The sequence below is a fragment of the Python bivittatus genome, unplaced genomic scaffold (genome assembly GCF_059951505.1).
Source record: "Python bivittatus isolate LINGU-HERP-01145 unplaced genomic scaffold, Pbiv_v1 ctg000340_np1212, whole genome shotgun sequence".
In the NCBI taxonomy this organism is placed as follows: domain Eukaryota; kingdom Metazoa; phylum Chordata; class Lepidosauria; order Squamata; family Pythonidae; genus Python; species Python bivittatus.
This window is the reverse complement of record NW_028277056.1, coordinates 19,593,480-19,614,357: the sequence shown is the minus strand read 5'-3', so window position 1 is coordinate 19,614,357 and position 20,878 is coordinate 19,593,480. Positions and strand designations below refer to the sequence as shown.

The 20,878-nt window shown below is 37.3% G+C and overlaps 1 protein-coding gene across 2 annotated transcripts in view; it reads left to right on the top strand.

Annotated features, from left to right (window-relative positions):
* The first annotated feature begins 3,825 nt into the window (after positions 1–3,825).
* The window catches only part of CRYL1 (crystallin lambda 1), a 45,497-nt gene continuing 28,444 nt past the window's right edge, over positions 3,826–20,878 (top strand). Inside the window, exons 1-2 of one of the 2 annotated variants that reach the window (XM_088140666.1) lie at positions 3,826–3,986; positions 12,345–12,452. In XM_088140666.1, the coding sequence (XP_087996792.1) occupies positions 3,946–3,986; positions 12,345–12,452 (149 nt within the window). In that variant the 5' untranslated portion in view covers positions 3,826–3,945. Of the gene's footprint in view, positions 3,987–12,344; positions 12,453–18,392; positions 20,118–20,878 lie in introns of those variants that run through there. The other variant, XM_007427544.4, reaches the window with a different exon arrangement.

Below are 20,878 nucleotides of genomic sequence, written 5' to 3'. Positions count from 1 at the left end.
GGGGAAGAAAATATCTGAGCATGCGCAGGATCTTCTAACGAAGCTCCCTCTATACTTAGCAGCCCGCAGTTATTGCAGCGTCCCGTTTGCCAGTTTGAAGAGGGAAGGGTGGAATTTGGGAAAGCGTTTGAGCGGGGAAGGCATGGCTGGAAATCTGGCAGTAGAGGCAAAAAAAGAAAGTAAGAAACATGTCAAAGAATAGCGAGTAAATACTGATTTACAGTACTCTTCTCCAATTTTCTGCCCTCCAGATTCCTCCCACCCCTAGCCGACACATCATGTTGGCTGAGTTTGTTTGTTTATATATCAAATTTGTCACCGCCCATCTCGTTGAACCGACTCTGGACGATTTACAAAACGGTTAAAATCAATTAAAGTTACAACATAGAATAATCTTAAATAAATAGAAAATATATAGAGCCAAGGATAAATAGACTGCTATTATAGTTCTGTATGTGTTGTAGTGAAAATATATTTGTGTTTTAACATATATGGAGGGCATGGGGGGGTTATGTCTTGCCTGATCAAAAAAAATAAAATTAAGCAGTGTCAGTCCTGGTTAGAAATTGGATGAGAGACCACCAGAAAATTCCAGGGCTGTCGGTCAAAAAAAATCAGAAAAGGCAATGGCAAATCATTTTCATATTGCTGTCAAGGAAACTACGTGACACGCTGATGTGGTCATCAGGAGTCAAGCTCAAATTGAGAGAATCTTTATTTTTAGCTTTTTCATTTGTGCATTTTTCTATTGGCTCTTACTGATAATGGGCAATGTTTATAATGGGGAAAGAAATCCTGCTAAAAGTGTTGTTTTTTAATTCTACAAGTATTATGCAACTATTAGTAACTGAGGACACAACTCTTAAAACATTAAAGGGATTTTTAATTATTCAACTAGAAAGCAATTATCCAACTAGCATGGCATAACTTGATACTATTTAGTGGAATTTGTTCTTTAAAAGCAGCTGTCTGAGGTGGAATCAGATCCAAATCTATCTCCTTATGTACCCTTTCCTGAGTGAAATGTTGCATGCCAGCTATACAAAGGGACAACTAGCTGAAATGGTGCAAGGCAGAAAGTTAAACCCCATTTAACAATCCAAATGATTATTAAATGACAAGCAAGTATCATTAGTCTTTACAAAATGCTGATATCTTGAAAAAGTTTCTTCTTGAAATAAACCTGAAGGGTTCTTTTGTAAGAGTAGGAACAAATTTAAAAAGAAAACCCATATTTCTATGAGTTATTTTAAGTGTACTTTCCTGGTGGGAAAAACCTAGAGAATCATGTCAATATAGTGAGAGGCTACCACTCTCCATTTTAGGTAAATTTGCTATACCTCTACATCATGGACAAAAATTCAATGTTTCCATAATCACGCTAGTACTGATATAAAATATTGTTTGAGAATGACTGATGTATAAAAACTGCACATTTTAAAAGTGCTTTTAAAAAGCTAAGAAAGTGTACTTTGAACTATGTTTTTTATTCAAGCATGTTATCAGAGAAAAAAAGTTCACAAATACAACAGTACATTTTTTAAAATAATAATTTTTAATGGCTCCTCATTTTGCAATGATTTAGGCACATGAAAAATGAAAGGAAGGAAAGCAACATCAGTTTGTATTTCATGGCTTATGCCATTGGTTTATAAAGCCTTGTTGATGAAGGCCTATCAGTAGACTATCAGGGTAAATATTTGTTCATGATATCCTTTAGTGTCACTTTCTCTTCTTGTCTCATCAGTGGATTAAACATACTTGTCTGCATGATAAAGCCTCCTCTAAACCCAGAAGAATCTGCCTATAAAGAGGTGGTTGGCCCAATGAATCCCCACAAAACTTCTAGCTTCTCCCCTTTCCAAACTTAGCATAAAATTGGGTTAGCTAATTCTCAGCTGTGTCAGGCAGATATAATGGGAACATTAAATAATTGTTCGTAACACAGAGGCATAGCAAAGTTAGCTGAAGTGGAGGCTGACAGCCTGTAACTATAGGATTCTCTAGGACTCTTTCATTTCTCTAGACTTGTTGCCTACTTGGAAAATACCCCTCATAGTACCAATAGAGGCGAGTATGCGTAGCTCAGGGTTGAACAGTGGAGTCCTTGAGGTTCTCTAGCCGGGTAATGAAACATTTGCAAGAAAAGAACAAAGCTCAGAGAGCCCCAAGGACTCCACCCCTCATAGTTTTTTCTAGGGTAATTAAAATAGGAACAGGCTTGCTGCAATATTCTCCAGTTTAGTTTTAACACTAACTGCAATCTTATGCACAGAAAAGTCTCATGCAGTTAAATATTTCTGCCACTCAGAAGTAAATCCTACTTATCTGTAGTCCTGTTAATGAAAATCCTCTGAAGTAAAAAAATCAAAAGAGGATAGCAGGATATGCTTTTCTAAAACCTGCAGTTTTGCTTATCAAAATAATTACCTATTTTAATTGAAAAAAGTGAAACTTACGTAACTCAATAATATTGTTATAGGGTTGGTGGTTTTTAAATCTAGTGAATTAAATATCATCTAAGATTTAAAAATAAAATGGTAAATTTCTAATATATTGACAACCTGAAAATGGAAATTGCAGCTCATATTCTAATCAAGATGAAATTAAATGAATTGGTATCTGTGTATTACTAATAAACCAATGTTTAATTGTTAAGTACCAATATTTTGTTATTTTACACTGGATACATCTCAAGCTTTAACATAATTTTTAAAATTATACCATTCACATATCCAGTTTAAAAACCTTGTTAGCATGATCTTTCTCTCAGCACCTTTGCTCTTCTTTTTCCCTGGCTTCTCATCCTTTCAACATAATTTTGCTTGAAGCAGTCTTAAACCTGAAACTTAAGCCTGAAAGCAAACTTTAATGATGACAATTAAATTAATATTGTTCCTGAATAAAATACGGCAATCTCTTTCCACAAAGCTGGTGAACGTGAAACAAGAAAATGTGGCATGGCAGGAGTTTAAATATACAGGATGGTATTAGAGGTAGAGTTTGTTCACATCATATCCTTTGACTTGAGCACCTCCATCACTCCGATTAATGGGCACTTTTTTTTGGCAGCTCCATAGAGTCCAATCCATGTGTGCGGACACCAGCAACTCTCATTCCTAGCGTCCTCTCTTTGTACTGGTTACAAGGATCGGATCCACTGGTCTGATCCTGTCCCCAGCGGCCCCCAGAGAAAGGGGAGGCAAGTGGCAGGAGGTGGTGATGGCACACTGACTCTGTTGGGTCCAAGCCTTCGGGGGCAGGCAGGGCAAGAGGGAGAGCAGGGCGAGGGAGCTTTCTGCTCTTCTGTCTCCAGGCAGGCGCTCGGGCCCCGATCCTCCTGCCGGCCCACCCGGAGAAGGAGAGCAAAGCAAACCTCTCCAACCTGATACCTTCAGCTCCCTTAATTCCCAGACACTGGCGGGTTGGGGATTACGTCTGGAGAGGACCAGGTTGGGGGCAAGTGCTAAAACCTAAAGCAAAGGACAAGGCTGGGACCCCTGTTTTTCCGAAGGAGGAAGGCATATGAAGGGGGAGGGAAGATGGAGGGAGAAAAGAAGGAAGTCGGAAACGGGGTAGCTTCTGGAGTCTGTCGCTCTCCGCCGATATGCGACCGGGACCAGTCGGAAGGAAACGAAATGCTAATACACGGCATGGCTCCATGATCCGGGGCGCCTCCCCGTTTTGACTGTATTCTAATTATTACGTGAATCCCCCGGGTAATCCCTCTCCCGGAGTCGCGGGTTCGAGCAGTCGTTTGGGGCACTCGGGCAGCCAATAGGAACCGTTGTTTTCTGGGAACCAATGGAAGTGGCCGTAACATCCCAGAAGTGGGGGTGGGGAGGACGCGTTGCCTTTAAGTAGGAGGTGGGCCAGGTGGCCCCGAGGGTGTCCTCGTTGCAAAGCCCGCTTCTTCTGACGGGGGTTCTCCATTCATCCACCAGCATGAATCCTACCCAGGAGGGGCGAATTGTGATTGTTGGCAGGTAAATCCTTCGATGCACTTGAGTTACTCCTGCTCGCTGTGCCCAGAGAGAAGAGGTAGGATAGTTAAAACAGAAGGGGCTCAGCTGGTGCTTGACGTTCCCCACCCCCCAAGCCCAAGGGGCAAGGTTGGTGCATTTTTAGGTACAGAATCTAGCAGCCATGGAAAAGCCACAGTGTCACAACTTCCATCAGCTCTTGCTGAAGTTCTTCCTACAGAGCCTTAAAACAAGCGAATGACTATCCTATCCCATGTTGAATCAGTTTAATTTACTATGCAAGGTATCCTGGAACAAAAGAGACTGGATATTCTTGCAGGAAAAATGACAGAACAGGGAGGAAATCCCTGTTCCCTCCATCAGATGGAATGTGCATGCAAAGTATCATGCTGGCCATATATTTTCAGCAGTTCTATGAAGGACAGAAAAATACAGCTTGTGAGAAGCTAATTTGTTTGCAACACGTGTGAGTTCTTACCTTTTGGAAGTTAACGTAGTAGAAATAGGACCGTCTTTGGCCTTCTGTAGGATATAGCAATACATTCAGGGGATATAATGTTCTTTTTTTCTGTTTCTGAGTTGCATCTATTTAGTAAAGTGAGAACAATTTTGTAGCTGAAATTAGTTCTATTTTATATTAAACAGCTCTAGAATAAAACTTATTTAGATTGTATAATGTAGAGGCTTCTACAGTACTTTTCCATTGAGTGCAATCTTAAAATACTATTGTCTTGATTTTATTGTTGATTTTCTCACCCTATTGATGATTCCACCTAAGCCCTTCAAATGAATGGGTTTGAACATTGGTTTCCACAATGGCTTCCCAGACTACAGAATTTAGAGGTGTTTGGAGCATGTTTACTTTGGATTGTCACATGGTCTTTGGTTCAAATAGCAGTTAAGGTCTACATGAAGTCATGCCTCATTCACCGATGGTATGTAGAGTATAAAGTCAGGTTTTGCCTAGTGGTGGCAGCAACCAGGAAAGAATTTAAATGTCAGCATCAGGAACACTTCAGTGAGCAGGGAGCAAAGATCAATCACCAGTCCTTTCTGCATTTAAAAAGTTGATTAGCTACCATGATACTACCCTGCAGCACTTGCTGTATGATATATGGTTAGAAATATGTGATTGCAAATTTAGGGAGGAGGTAGGTCTTTCTTTCGAATGTTCTGGCATAAAACAGTGAGGAACACGCCTGTTTTTTTTATTAAGCTGTAGAGAGAATTGTCCTTGTCACATTTCTAGCCTGAAGTTTAGAACATAAAAACATTGTTAACTTCAATTAAGTTAACTTCCAGGCTGGTAGCAAAGTTAGGTCTACCAGACTGGAACTGGAAAAGATGCTAGCAAAGAGATCCAGAATGCTCTCTCTGCTCTTACCTAGTGATCAAGTGGAGTTTTGCAGGCCAAATATGATAAACCTAATAAAGCATGTGAAGGGGACGTAGTGGCGCAGCGGCTTAATGACGCTGAAAGTTGCCGGCCAGAAATGGTCGACGCTTCAGCGGTTCGAGTCCAGCCTTCGGGTTAACAGGGTTAAGCTCCTGTTTCCTCCCCAGTTCCTGTCAACCCAACAGTTCGAAAACTCACATGAGTAGATAAATGGGGACTCTCACTCCGGTGGGAGGAAAAATGCTGGCGGCGCCTTGCAAAAGGAGTCAGGAGCAGTTGCCGGTAGCAAGGAAGCCGCGCTCGCCCGAAAAAAGGCGCGAAGCAACGGATACCCTGCCTCCTGCGCTTGCCAGCTGGGCTCTGCTCTAGGAAGGAGGCACTGGCAAACCACTTCCGAAACACCTTGCCTTGAAAACTGCAAAGGACTCGTCCAAAGCAGTCACTGCAGGGTCGGTAACGACTGAGTGCAGATTAAAAAATAAATAAATAAAGCATGTAATGATTATTTTTTGTAACATAACTTAACATTTAATTGAGACTTTAGTACATTGGGTTATAAGCCAGTATCTAATGGATTTGGTTGAATGATACCAAAATGTGCTATGATTCCAAATTCCATCTGTTTCAATTACCTTTAAAGCAACTTATTTTTCTAGTTTAGAATCCATGCATTACAATATCTTATTTTCCAGCTTACTCAGCGGCGGTTACATTTACTTCCACATTTTTGTTCTCTTTACATTTGTAGCTATCACATGTAGGATAGACTTCTTTAATTTGGTTTTTTTTTTTGTGGGGGTGGGTTGTAACACTGCTTCATGACTTTGTTGTACTTCATTTTTTATTTTTTAATCTGATTGAAAGGCAGTAGCTTTAAACTTGAGAGATCCAGGGTCACAAACTGCCCCCTCCTCCCCTCCCCTCCCCTAAGTGATAGAGAACATCTGAAGAATAACTGAAACCATAAATATAACATTTATAGAATTAGAACCCAAGTGAAGTCAGAATTTCTAATAGAATTCTGTAACTATGCCTAGTGGAATGCAAATACATTTGTTCTTTAGATATTCTTCATCAGTATGGGGACATCAGGGATAGAGGAGGCTGTCAGAGTACACGTCACAGTTATCCTTGTGCTTACAAATTTTGGATACTCAGAAAAGATTAAGGACAGTGTTGGGTAGGATCCCAGCTTCAGAAGTTGAAAACAGAGAAAATGGAACCACCCCAAAATAGTAGCAAAGACAAAAAAGTGCCATAGTTTGTTAGCCCACAACTCTGTTATCCGTTAATCTGTTAATAAGCCAAACACCATCAATCTTTTCATCTTCATCATCTATAATTTGCCATAATGGTTCTTTCCAATGGTTGTTACAGAATAGAGAGTGGGGTTTTTTGTTTATTTTAAATATGTACTCACTTATTTTGTATCTGTCCCTATCCATGTGGCAATTGTTTCATTAATTTAATGGCAATAATTTTGTTTATGAAAGAGTTAGCAGAAACCTGCTGGAGCTTGTCAGTTCTGGCATTACCTAAGATTCATGAAACAGTATCCATGATGAACAGGAAATTCTGTGGCAGTGGGTGAGGTGCAGGTTGAACATCTGGCATTTCAGGTCTATTCCAGTAACCACAATAAAACTAGGAGCACTAGTCCCTGAGATGATATACCGTGTCATGACTAGGTGTAACTAGTACTAACTTGCATGAGGTTTGGTGGCGATTTCCACTTTACAATTTTAACACCAGAGAACTTGACAACAAAAACATGTGAGTAGAAGCATCCTCAGAAACCATGGAAGTATTCACATATGTGGTCATCACAAATCTCCCACCAAAAATCTTGAGCACTCCAGCCTGTCTTAGGAAGCGGTACTGTTAGGAAAAACAAGATTGCAGCAACAGTCAGATGCTCTTATTTCTTATTTTGAATTGTTTATTGCTTTCTACCATGCCTCACGAAGTTTTCTTAATTGCAAAAGAGAATGAAAGATGTTCGCTCCATGATAACATAGGGTTTGAAGCGCTAATAGATTCCAACAGCTTTATAATATGGGAAAGAAAAAAAGACTGAAAAATTGACTGAAAGCACCTAAATAACAAAAGATTGATGATTCATTGTCAGCAAAGGAACGTGTAAATAACCAAAGTGTTTCAAATGTTTTGAAGTTTCCTAATAGATTCAGGATATTGTAACATAACCTCTCTCTAATATCCATGACAATATACATTCCCCTTCACATACTTTAAGCCAGGAATATTTTGAGGGTGATGATTCATTGTGTAGTAATATCCCCTATGGTCACTGAATTCTCCAAGAGGCTAACTGATGAACTAGATAAAATATTTCAAAAGTTACAAAACTATTTACCTTACAAAAACTCTATAAAAGATTGTGTGACTAAACAATGCCTTCTAACTACTGGAACTGTGACAGTTATATTTGAGGAGATGGCAATAATTAGTGGGAAAGTAGATAGGTTGAAAGATATATTTGGCTAGTTTTGATAAGCCACATCCTAATTTACCCCCTAAATCTTGATTACTGACAAACAAGAATTAAACCCTCTGAGTTTTTAGCCTATCTGATAAAGGGATAGGAGAAATTCCTGTATCTACCAACAAAATAAAATCTCTATTTTCTCTTCTATTGAAAATGAAATTAAACTTTGCTGAGAATAAACAGAGGGAGGTGGTAATCTAAGGGATGCATTATTTACTCTGTAAGCCAACTTTTTCATTGCAGAACATATTTGATTTATCTTAAAAAGTAGAGTGGCTGTCACGTTGGGAAGGTGAGAGAAGAGTTTTGCTAATGTTTAAACATGCCACAATCCCAATTATGTTGCAGAAGATGAGCAGCTATTTGGCAACTTTTGGTATCTTTCCCATTTGTGTGCAAGGAGTCACGTGATCGCCATTACAGTCAGTACGCGTTGTCCTGTGCCTGACTTATTGTTTTTCTTTTTTTCCCTCCTTGCAGAGAGATTGGAGAAAAAGGGATTACAAGAGAGTAAGCAGGCACACAATGGGGAATGCACATTGAAAGAAATGTGCTGGCACCAGCAGCCGCGAGCACGCTCAGCAAACAGCCCAGTGTATTCCCCATTATGTGCCTGCTTACTCTTTTGTAATCCCTTCCTCTCCAATCTCTCTGCTCTGCAAGGGGGTTAGGGAAAAAAACGCAATTTCTGTAGGCAATTTCTCCTGTGCCTGACTCTTCCCCCTCTTGCAGACTGGAGAGGTTCAGTTCCCTTCTTGCCCATTATACCAGTGCCTGGGTGAGCATTCCAAAGGGTGGGGGAGTGAGGAAAAGGAAAGCATGGTTGCAGTCACATGATTTCCTGCTTAGCAACCGCTTTACTTAGCAATGGAGTTGCCAGCCCTAATTCTGGTCACTAAACAACAGTCCACGTTACATAAAAACAGGCTACCTGTATTTATGTAACATGGACTGAGAAGGTAAAAGAATAGTGCAGTCTGTATATAAGTCTGACAATGTATACAATTCTCTAATTGATAAAATCCCTCAAAAGGATCTATTAATTATATTGCACATTAATTACTACATGTAAAGAGGCATTAATTTATAAAACTGAATAGGGATCTAAGCAAAAAATGATTCTAACCATGGTTTGTTGAGGAATGTGAAAAACTAGGGACTTCCTAAATGAAAATATTAATTTTATAGAAGAATAACAACTATCCGTTACTCCTGAACCTATTTCATGAGCAAAAAAAGAAGTATAGACTTTTACTGGGGAAAAAAAAAGGAAGCTCAGAGAGATTTTTGAAAACAACTGATCCAGTCTTCCAAATTTGATAATTGTACTACATTTTAGAATATTCTACCTGGCTGTTGAGGGGTGTTATATCAAAAACAAACATTCCCATTTCTGCCTCCATATTGGAAATTTATTATCCATCTATACAGCAGAAAGTTGTACGTCTGTTTCTCCACCTGATCTTTTAAAATCAAACACAGTATTGACTGGTGAGCACAAGTTTCAGTGGTTTTCATAAAATGAGCATTCTCTCAAAATGGAATACCTCTCTTATTTTCCCTGTATTTTAAAAAGGAGACTGGTCTGCTCCCTCTATTTATCCTCCAATCAGGAAAGCATACTTGCTGAGAAGCAGGCTGGTTTTTGGATGGGAAGATCACTGCTTGGTTTTATCAGTCCCCAGAGAGGCCCTGTACTTAGTATTTGTTGACTTTGAAACAGCTTTTGACTTTGTTTCTACAGAACAATTCTGCAACAAATTGGAGACCTTCGTCCATTGATAGGCGTCTACTGGCACTTACTACAGTGTTAGAAAAAGAGGTTAACCATTTCCTATTTTCTTGATGGTTGTGAAATCAACATATCAGTAACTATGTTCATTAAAACACAGATATTCAAAGTACTATATATGCAATGTATTGTCGAAGGCTTTCACGGCCGGCATACGATGGCTGGTGTGGGTCTTCCGGGCTGTGTGGCCGTGGTCTTGAAGTCTTGTTTCCTAACGTTTCGCCAGCACCTGTTTCACCAGCGTCTTCAGAGTGCAGGAGCACAGACAGGAGCAGTTCTCTCTGTGCCCAGGGTGAAGTGACCCTTCTGTGGGTATTTATAGAGATCCAGGGGGGGGGTGTGGGTGGGGTTGGGTTACTGAGTGGCTGCTGTTTTGGAGTCAGCATCTGTGTGTATTTTCCTGGGGATTAGGCAGGGTTTTTTCTTCTACTGAATTGTTAACGAGGGGCTGCTGGGGGTGATTAGCAAGTTCATTGTGTGAACTGTTCACATGTCCTGGTGGTTGAGCTGAGTTCATTGACCTTTTGCAGGCTGTATTTTTCAGGATTGGTAGCCAGGTTTTGTTGATTTTTAGACTCTCCTCTTTTTTATTGAAACTGTGCTGGTGTTTGTGAATCTCAATGGCTTCCCGGTATAGCCTGGTATAGTGGCTGTTGGTGTTGTCCAGTATCTCTGTGTTTTCAAATAGGATTTTGTGTCCAGTGTGCTTGAGAGCATGTTCAGCTACTGCAGATTTTTCTGGTTGCTGTAGTCTGCAGTGTCTTTCGTGTTCTTTTATCCTGGTATGGATGCTGCGTTTTGTGGTCCCGATGTATACTTGTCCGCAACCCTGGGCACAGCTTTATATTCAAGCTTTTTTTTTTTCATTTAAAAATGTTTTTCAGAATATTAAATTGTAGAAATGGTCCAACCACCTTCTCAAGTCTAGCATTCTCTAGATGTGATGGGATTGCAAGAACTGCTAACCAGCATGGCATATGATTGGAACAGGAATGATAGAGATTGAATTCTCCTAATGTTTATGCATGTATATATGTATAATGCTTAGACGTTAACACGATAGTTTTATCATCATGGAAACAAGACCTTGAGCCTTGAACTTCAGTATTTATCATTCTCTGTTACTGCTGTAGTAATGGAGGTCTTTTGATCAATGTTTAACCACAGCTTAAAATTCAGTGCTAACTATGATTCATATGTTCAATCCATTATGATAAGGGTGTACTTCCTGTCCCCTAGCACTAGATATATGATCCCAGAAGTCCCCAGAGTGGGTAGGACCAAACGTTACAGACTTTTTTTTTTCATTTTCTGCAAACATAATTGAAAACATAATTTCTCCTGTTGGGAAGGTTAAGGGATAAATGAAAAAAAATCCACACATTTTGGCCTGCTCAGTCCAGTGATGTCACAACACTGGCCATGGCACCTTTATCCCCGAGGGAGGACGGAGAAGAAAATGATGCATTCCTGGGCTTGAAAAGTTATCTAGTCCTGCTTTATGATATTTCAAATCAAAGAGAGTATCTGCAAACTTTGAAAGGGCAGTTCCATCATTTCTGACTCATGAACAATATGAAACAATAGAACACATGCCTGATTATATTAAGAATGTTTTTAAATTAAATTTCAGTTGTGACTTTAAGCAGTTAGTAGTATTATCTAAATAAGTTGCACCAAAGATTGAATTTCATAGAATGTATGATGTCCTTTAAATACTCAATAGGGAACACTCAGAAAAGAATCTAAATGTAGTATTGTATTCCAGTAGTATTGTATTCCAGTAGTATTGTAGTAGTAAAAAAATAATGAATACTGTAGAAGCCCATATGTCAGCAGCAGTGGAATACACAGTTTGCCTGCACTCTGTCCTATGTTCAGTTATGACATCATTTGTTTGAAGATTTACTAATGCAGGGTTGGGAAAAAAACTAGGAAAGTGAATAGTCTCTGCCAGATTAAATAGACAATTGGCCTGACTTGATAAAAGACAACTCTGCATGCTTGCTCATATTTTCAGTAAATGTTTGAGATATCTTAAGACTAAGCATGTCATATGTATGGTGAAGGAGTTTCTCACTCACAATATTTGTGGAGAATATCTCTTCAGCAATGGTTTTGGACTCTAGTTTGCAGAATTAGCCTTTCACATAATGTCAAGACAAAAGATAATACTTAGTATGTCTCCAGGATAAGACCACTTTGCCTGGTGGTGTTTTTTTATGTCTATTTCCACACTAATGGATTAATGTGTCTTCTAGATTAGCTAACCATTCTTGAGCTGATATAAAGTCTGCCCTCAGTACAGTTATATCAGTATAGCAATAGTTGGATTACTCTGGAGGTTGCTATAAGACACAAATGGGATTACTGCTTCCATCTCAGAGCTTGAGTGTGACCTCTTTGTCACATGCCTGTCTTGTTTTTTTCCCTTCAAGACAGATTTTGAATTTCTGCTGCTGGATCTGAATGAAGATCGATTAATCAGGAGAGAGAGCGAGAGAAAGAGAGAGAGAGAACATGTTTCGTATCTGGATTGCTGCTTTCAAGCAGATACTCAAATTGCAAAACCTAGCACCAATTTCCATCAGTTCTGTTTGACAGTATTATTGCTAACAACAATAAAAAATACATACTGACTCTCTTTTGTTTTGATTTTTTCTTTAGCGGACTCATTGGGAGTAGCTGGGCTATGGTTTTTGCATCTGGTGGTTTTCAAGTAAAGCTTTATGATACTGTGGAAGAGCAGGTTACAAAAAGCTTGAAAAAAATTGGGTAAGTCACCTAACTTCCTTTTAGTCTAGATAAGATATTGTAAACATTAACATTTTAATTTTAATTTTCTCCTCCAAATCATATCAAGAATAATATGATTAGACCAAAATGAGAAAATCGTAAAGTAAGCCCAGATGATATATGTCAGAGCTTAAAATATTTTACATCTTTAGCATAAAAGATTGACACCCCTTCCTCAATCATCTGTTATGCTGTACAAGAGATACAAAAAAGAATTTGGGATTTCAGAAGCTGTTAGCACATCAGGGATAAACTAAGAAATCAAAAATGTTTTAATTTAAAACATAGCTATACTCCGGTTTTAGAAGTCCAAATTTCTTTTCCAGTTCCTCAAATCTTTATTGTAAAGCATTAACAATAAGCTGAACCCTGTTTTCTGCTCAAGTACTCCAAAAAAATAATTTATCAGAGATTTTTAGATTGGGGTTATTCCAGAGTGTCAGTTTTTAACACAAGAAAGTATTGAATTTAAATTTCTGTCCCAAAATCTTCCATGTGCACTAAATAGCTTTTAATTTTTTCCAGCCTTTAGCTGGGAAAATAACTACTTTTTGACAAAAGGAAATAAACAAGCCCCTGTCAAGATATCAAATAGTAACATTCTAATTGTCTCCAATGGTTTTTGAAATAAATAATTTGAATTCACAAAAAAGCTGAGATCAAAGTTATAAGCCCTATGAGAAAGTTAAAAATTTGTAAAGTTAAAACCCATGTCTTTGTGTGAAAGGCACAATTTTGATTAAAACAAACCTATGGGCTCTGTCCCATAAAAACTTTCTTAATGATTTAGCAGACTGTTTAAAATACCTACAGTTAGGTACATAAGGATCCCTTTTAGAATATATATTAATCTGGAAGTAATATTAATTTTGTTAATTCATTCTTCCCTATAAATCCATGGGGATTTTCAGTCATCTATTTACCTTACTATCCAGCTGAATTAAAAGTGCTGAACTATTTAAATCAATAAACAATGATATTTTTCTAGTAACAATTATTCCAGATATTTAGATGAATTTGTATAAATAAACAAAGCCCTATTCTTCACAAATTCCTTAGATACCTTATATTTAATTGGAATATATTAGACATATTCTAGTTTATTGAATAACCTGACAATTTACCATGCTACTATATAACATCCATAAATTTTGGTAAAGGAATTATCAATAAGACTCACTATGTCATTTGCATATACAGTAGTAACAATTTGAGTTCAACTCCAATGTCCTTTATATACAGAATGTTACCTGATAGAATAGAATAGAATAGAATAGAATAGAATAGAATAGAATAGAATAGAATAGAATAGAATAGAATTTTTATTATGGTCATTGACCAGAATTGCAAACAGAAACACATTAAAAATAAAAATAAAGTAAAAACAAAGCAAGATAAAATATTACAATTGGTGGTGGGTTCATTGATTGACAAAGTCTGTCTGATTTTACAGACAGTATAACAAAATTTAGCTACGTTTGATGAGACTGAATCATATTGATCTGATAACAACTGTACATAAAAAAGAGCAGAATTTCCTGGAAAAACATCTGGATTAGGGGCCTTCCCTCTTGTCATAGATTTAATAATATATGTTATTTCATGTAATGATAATGGATACGGCCAAATCATTGCAATATCTTTGGGAGAAATGCCAGATACCAAAGGCTATTTTTTTTAAGATTGGTGATTAGATGTTTGGGCATCTAGATGGTTTTTAATAGGATCAAAATAGTTAATAAAAGCAAGCTAAAAAAAGTTTTACGTAAATGCTTTGCTTGAAAGTGAATTACAAAATTGTGGCTGGAGATTTTAAGTCAATTCTGGATCCTTTGGTTGATTTTAAATAGAGTTCCATCACATGCAAAATATTATTTCAAGCCTATTTATTGGACTTTAACTTAATAAATATATGACAACAGTCAAATCTATCACAAAAATGTATACTTTTTTTCCTCCCTATTCCTCATCAAACCTGTTCTAGATAGACATCATTATTTTTAAAACTTTCCTCTTGGGTTGATCGGCTAATAAGTGCAATATAAGTTCTATAGTTATTTCATTACATTATTGTTTTTAGCAAAACTGTGTTCAAATGATTTAAGACAGTATCTAAATGCATCATTACTAAAACATATTTTATTAACCAGTAAACTTACTGTTTATTACAGTCAGTAACTTCAAAGCTTATATTTGTGGTCAGAATTGTTGCTTTTGTTTCATGAAAGAAGAATTTCAGCGTAATCTTTGGGGGAAAAACGGTGAAGGAATTTTTAATGTTTACGCAAAAAATCCCATATCAGAAATTTCTAAAGCATAAATTTAAATCACTAAAGCATAAAGAGACCAAGTTCCAATTTAACAAATCATAAAGATTTTATAGTTGTTAAACTTGAAATTGATCATTGTATATTTAAGATATTGAATGCTCATTAAATTCCATAAAACAGAATGGTTGAGAATATAGGAAAATTATTGAGAATGTGAAAAGTTATTGGCTTCTAGAATGAAAGAACAGCAACATTATTCCTACAATTAAAGATTCTCAGGGTATATAATTATAATTTTTTATATCAGCTTTTAGTGATTCATTGATTCAGATGAACATCTTAGAATCTTCCAAAGATTTTTAAATTTCCCAAAGAACACAGTCATTTTCTCAGACAATATTCTGTATATGGTCCCTGGCTTGTGTAAGACCAACAGTACCTGAGAATCTCAGCCAGGAATGAAATGTAAAAACAGATTTATAATCCTTATAGCCATGGAGATAAGCTACTTGCACCTGATGTCCCTTTTGTATTTACTGTAATATGTATTATTTGGAATATCATATTCTGAAATGAAATACTTTAGAGAAATCTCATTTTTCCAAGCAGAGGATTACTAGATGAAAAAGAATAATCTCATTAGCTTCACTGCTGGTGTATTTGTTATAGCTATTCATGGGTTTGCTATTCATGGCATTTTGATACCATGGTTGTTAGTAGCTTTTTTCCGGGGTACTACTGGTATTACTGCAGTGAACTCTGCTCATCTAGTTCAGACCTCTCAGAAAAGCTTGCTAAGAATCCCTTCTCTGCCTGAAGTTCATGGAATTTGGAAGAAGCGGCAGACCTTCTATGGTGGCCTCCGTGTTATGAAATATGTTAACCCCTGGAGGCTTGGATGATGTCCTCCTTGTTTATATTTAGAAAGATTGTGAAACCCTTCCTTTTCAATGACCTTTCACCTCTAGTTGATCGGAGCATAGGCATTCCTTTATGCATGTATGTTTCTATTGTATTTCTAATTGATTATTGGGGTTTTTTTGTATTATTTCTGGTTTGCTTCATTTTGTTATGCCCAGCATAAAGTCATAAGATAAGGAATTAACAAATATAGTAAATAAAAAATTAAATATTGAGGATGTAATCAACTACTATTCCACAATCTTTACCATAACTACTGTTACCAAACCAGCTATTCCCTATCCCTATACTTGTGTATTTATTTTCTGTTTCATAACTGCACAACTTTACATTCATCTCTTTTAAATTTTATTTTGTCATTTTCAGCTCACTGTAATGTATCAAGATTATTTTGAATTTGCTTCTGTTTTTGTAAGATAGTTATTCTACTTGATTTTGTGTCATCTTCAGGACTGATGAATAGTCTCTTCACTTCCACATCCAAGTATTTAATATTAGAGTTAAAGAGTATAGAACCCAGGACTGAATCTTATGGCATCTTGCTTGGTATGATGAAGAACTCTTGATAAGTACTTATTGAGTACAATTTTCAAACCAGCTATGTTTCCACTAGATTGTCATACAACTAGCTTGTGAATTAATCTCATGGACTACTTCATGAGATACTTTGCTGAAGATATATTACATTCACAGCATTCCCACAATCTATCAAGAAAGCTATTCAATCAAAAAAAGAGATAAGATCTATCAAAATCTCCCAGGTATCACTGTTATGTTGACTGGATTGTCCTTTTCCCCTTTTTGAAGGTAGGGTAACATTTGCTCTCTTTAAGGTTCCTGACATTTTGTTGGTTTTCCAGAATTTCTCAACACTGTTACATAAAGGTTAAATCAGATAATCAGTTCCTTCAGTGTCCTGGATACAATTAATCTGGCATACAGATTTAACTTCATTCAAATTCAGTTAATGCTTGCCCATGTTTTATTCTTAAGCATCAATCCTATCTCTTTATCCATTTCTTTACAACTGCCTGGTGGAACATATATCCCCTTTTCACAGAAAACTGGGCCAGAATAAGAACTGAATAATTCCATTGTTGTTTGATTTTACTGTTATCATTCTCTTGACTTCATTGAGCAACTAGTATACTAATCTTTCTTTCTTTTAACCCACATGCTTTTTACAATACCACCAACTTCTTTTACTTGAATTTTTAAGTAAGTGTGGATACTTTTACTACACAGTGCGATTCCTCTTTTCATTCTGTTGCTTCTGTTCCTTTTGAACAAATTGAATCCTTCAACTGTTATCTAGTTATTATGATACCTATTGTATCATATTCACTTTCCTATACTAAAAGTATAATCTCATTTTATTTCCCATATTCTGAACATTAGTGGATAGAAAGCAAAAATCATAAACTTAAAGCCAGTGTTCTGATTTTTCATCCAATGGTTTAATAAGCTCCATAACTGTAATAAGTTCCATAATCTACTTTTTTCTATGCTGTTTAAATCTTTGAGATTCTTGATGATTATTTTTTTCCTCCAGCCACCTTCAGAGTGGGTACACTCCAGGTCCCTCTATTAAACACCGCTATCTTGTAGGACCAAGGAAGCGTGCCTTCCCTGTTACTGCCCCCGCCCTCTTGATTAGCATCCCCCTAGAAATGTGAACGGTGTCCACTCTCCTGAGGTTCTGGAAAGCCCTTAAAACCTGGCTCAGTTCCCAGCCCTGGGGTTAATGTGCTTATTGATGTATTTCTGGGGCTCCTGTTGTATTTGTATGGTTTATCTTTTTTGTTGTTGTAGTCCAGGCTGCCTGTTTGTGTTGTTTCTGCATCTTGTAAGCCCCCCAGAGTCTATTAGAGTAGGCAGCTAAAACAAATATAATAAATATTAATTTAATTTAATGTAAGCCCTCCTGATCAAGTTTACATATCAGCAAGTGAGTTTGCTCCCTAGAATCTGGCTATATTGCATGACTCTTATAGTCTCTACTTATTCAACTTCCAGGACACACCCCTTGGAATCAGCAACTTTTTTTGGGGGGGTGCCTTCAAGTCAGTAATGATTTCATTGGGATTAGAACTAGTCAAGAAATACACATACTACTTTTAATAATTTAAGGGATAGGATAAACTTTGTTTACTTTTGCACAATCCCTGAAATCTGGAATTCATTCATCAGAACCAGGGAAAATAAAGAAAAGGGTTTTCTTTGCCTTAACTCAGCTTACCTTAAACTGTTCTTCAAATTCTGCAGCATGCAAAGCACTGAGAGACTGTCATCTCCCAGCACAGCCACACTGAGATAATAATCCTTTCCTTCCTGCCCAGTGCTTGTAAATTCCATCTTGCAATTTTCTCCTAGGTGCAATCTGTCATCCCTCTCCCTTCCCTTCCATCATTCCTCTTGGGGGTCATGATGCACAGCTGGAGAAATGCTGTACAGTGACAACTCACTTGAACAGAACCCCTTTTAAAGAAACTTTAAAAGACGCAACAATTTTCATCTGGTCATTCCCTTGAAAAAGTGGACAAGTATGTTGCATATGAAGTTTTCCAGGCAAGGCAGTTAAATTTATGTTAATTTTACTTTAATTTTATGATCAATGTATTGATTTGTGCATTAGTATCTTTATAGAAATGAAACAAATGATATCCTTTATGTCATTTTAAATCCTCTGAAGTAAATATGAAGTAAATATGATTATTTCATATTTAAAGGGAGTTCAGAAATAATGAATTTCCCCTGTATAAAGTATCCTGCTGTCCTGGAATTCAGAGTGGAATATGTAACACTTTTCACGCTGGAACGGAAAACTGACCTATAAACCTGGAATTAAATTTCGCCAAATATTGTTGTTAATGTTTTAAAATACAGATAGTCCTCGGTTAATGACCACTCGTTCAGTGACTGTTTGAAGTTATGATGGTGCTGAATGAGTGGAGGTTACAACAAAGGCCTCAAAGTTCCAGCCATCCCAGCACCCCCACAGTCACATGATTGCAATTTGGGCACTTGGTAATTAGCTCACACTTGGTTGCAATGTCCCTCAGTCATGTGGTTGTGATTTATGACCTTCCCTGCCAGCTTCCCACAATAGAATCAATAGAGAAGCTGGCAGGGAGGGTTGCAAGTTGCTCAGGTAAGTCTCCCCCACCTGCTTATCCTTCCTGAGTCTCGTGCTTGCACCATACCTCCCTTGCCGTTCACACAACCTCTGCCACTTGGAACAGCCAACCCACAAGCCCCACTGCACTTGTGCTGTATCTATCTGGCCACCTGCTCCCTGGCCACCTCCTCGCTCTCTCTCCTACCTGGCAGCAGCCACTTACCTGCCTGTTGGCAAGCTGCTTGGGACTTGCAACTTCCTGCCAGCTTCCCCACTGAGTTTGCTTGTTGGAGGTCGGCAGGAAGTTGTGAGGCGGTGCTCACTTAATGACCCATGATCCTCACTTAACAACGCGATGGGGACTGCAGGGATTACTGTTGTTAAGGTCATGTGATGTCATGCTTTACGATTGCATTGCTTAGCAATAGAAATTCTGGCCCCAACTGCCATCATAACTGGAGGACTACCTGTACCCATTTTATATGATCTAATATTCAAAATTGTTGATATCTTAAAGTAAACTAGTAATAATTCTAAAACATTTAACATGATCACAAGTGATCTTTCATTTAAGATGACAGGAATTAAAAGAACCAGATCACTCTATATCAGACATTTTTAAAAAGGCTTGCATAACTAAGGAATGGCAGCATGATGTAATTAATAAATCCAATCCCTAAAACTTGATGGGTTTCAGATTGTATGTGAGAATTAAACTGAAGTAGCTGCATTTGTACCCTATTTTTAATGCTAGGAAACTGCTCATTAATGTTTAGAGGTGAATAGGATTAAACAGTCAAACAAAAGATAATTTCTCATAGAATAGTACAGTTATTGTTAATTCTGTAATAGTACAGTTATTGTTAATTTTCTGAAGAAAATATGCCTTGGACTTGCTCTGTTTAGTCATGCAGGATTATTTGAAGCAATTAAAACTTCAGATGCAACACCTTCCCAGCTGAAAGCTATAGATCAAGGACTGGGAAGTGGTGGGACAGTTGCATCTCCTTAAACCTCCCTCCCACTCTCTTTCCTAATCCTTGCTAGCCAGCCAAAGCCTATATAGTATTAATCTCAATAATTTTGAGAAATTGGGGGCTGTAATAATTTGCCTGTTTATAGCTGGAGATAATGTCTTGGATGTCGTACTTGCAACTGAATAGAAATGCGCTTGAAGTCGTGTACTACTTCTCCTTCAATAAGTTACTAGTACTTTTTTTTTTCATTTCATGGAGAAAAAAAATGCTGCAATCAAGATGAAAAAAAAATTACTTTGTGAACAGAACTTGGAAAACTTGAAAGTTTCCAAGAGGAAGTAGAAAACAACTATGAAATGTAATTTTAATATTTTTAAAATAAATAAGGGATAATGTTGGTTATGTTGTCAGTTACCTCTTCCAGTCACAAATGGTATTTATAAGTCTTAATCTGTTGCAGATAGATTTGAGTGCCATCTGCTGTTTAGCTGCTGTAAGTGTTGTTATCCTTTGCCTAAAACAAGACAGGAAAGCTATTCCCCATTTTTAGGGGAAATAGCACCAGATTTTACCTAGAAAATCTATGCAGAAATGAAAAGGTTCAGATCCATGCTGTGCAGCAACACATTTCTGGAAACTTCAGTGACCACGTTCCTTGTGTATTTTTTTCCCAGCCCTGAACCAAAGACCTGATTTTGATCTCAGCAATTTAATTTATTGGTTGGAAAACTGGTATCCTGCTTTATTTGCAGCAGACCTCCCAGTGGATCTCATTAGTTAATAGATAATAGGGGGATTTGTGTAAATCTACTGGAAAAAATGTATTTTTTTCTATAAAGCTTATTTGATGTTTTCAGGACGCCAGGGGGCTCTCGAATCTCATCACTCTATAATAATGCAAATCAGTTATCTCACACTTTTTTCAAGTTTTAAATGTATTTCCAGTGCTGGTTGGGAATGTTGGAAGTTGTATTCTACAACTGGATGGTGCCAAGTTGAGAAAGACTGCCCTAGGAAGGGCCTTATATCTTGTAACACGAAGGCAACCATAGTGAGTCTGCAAAAGTTAGAATTGGATATTAATATCAATGAAGCATTTAAAGACTATGACATCTGTTT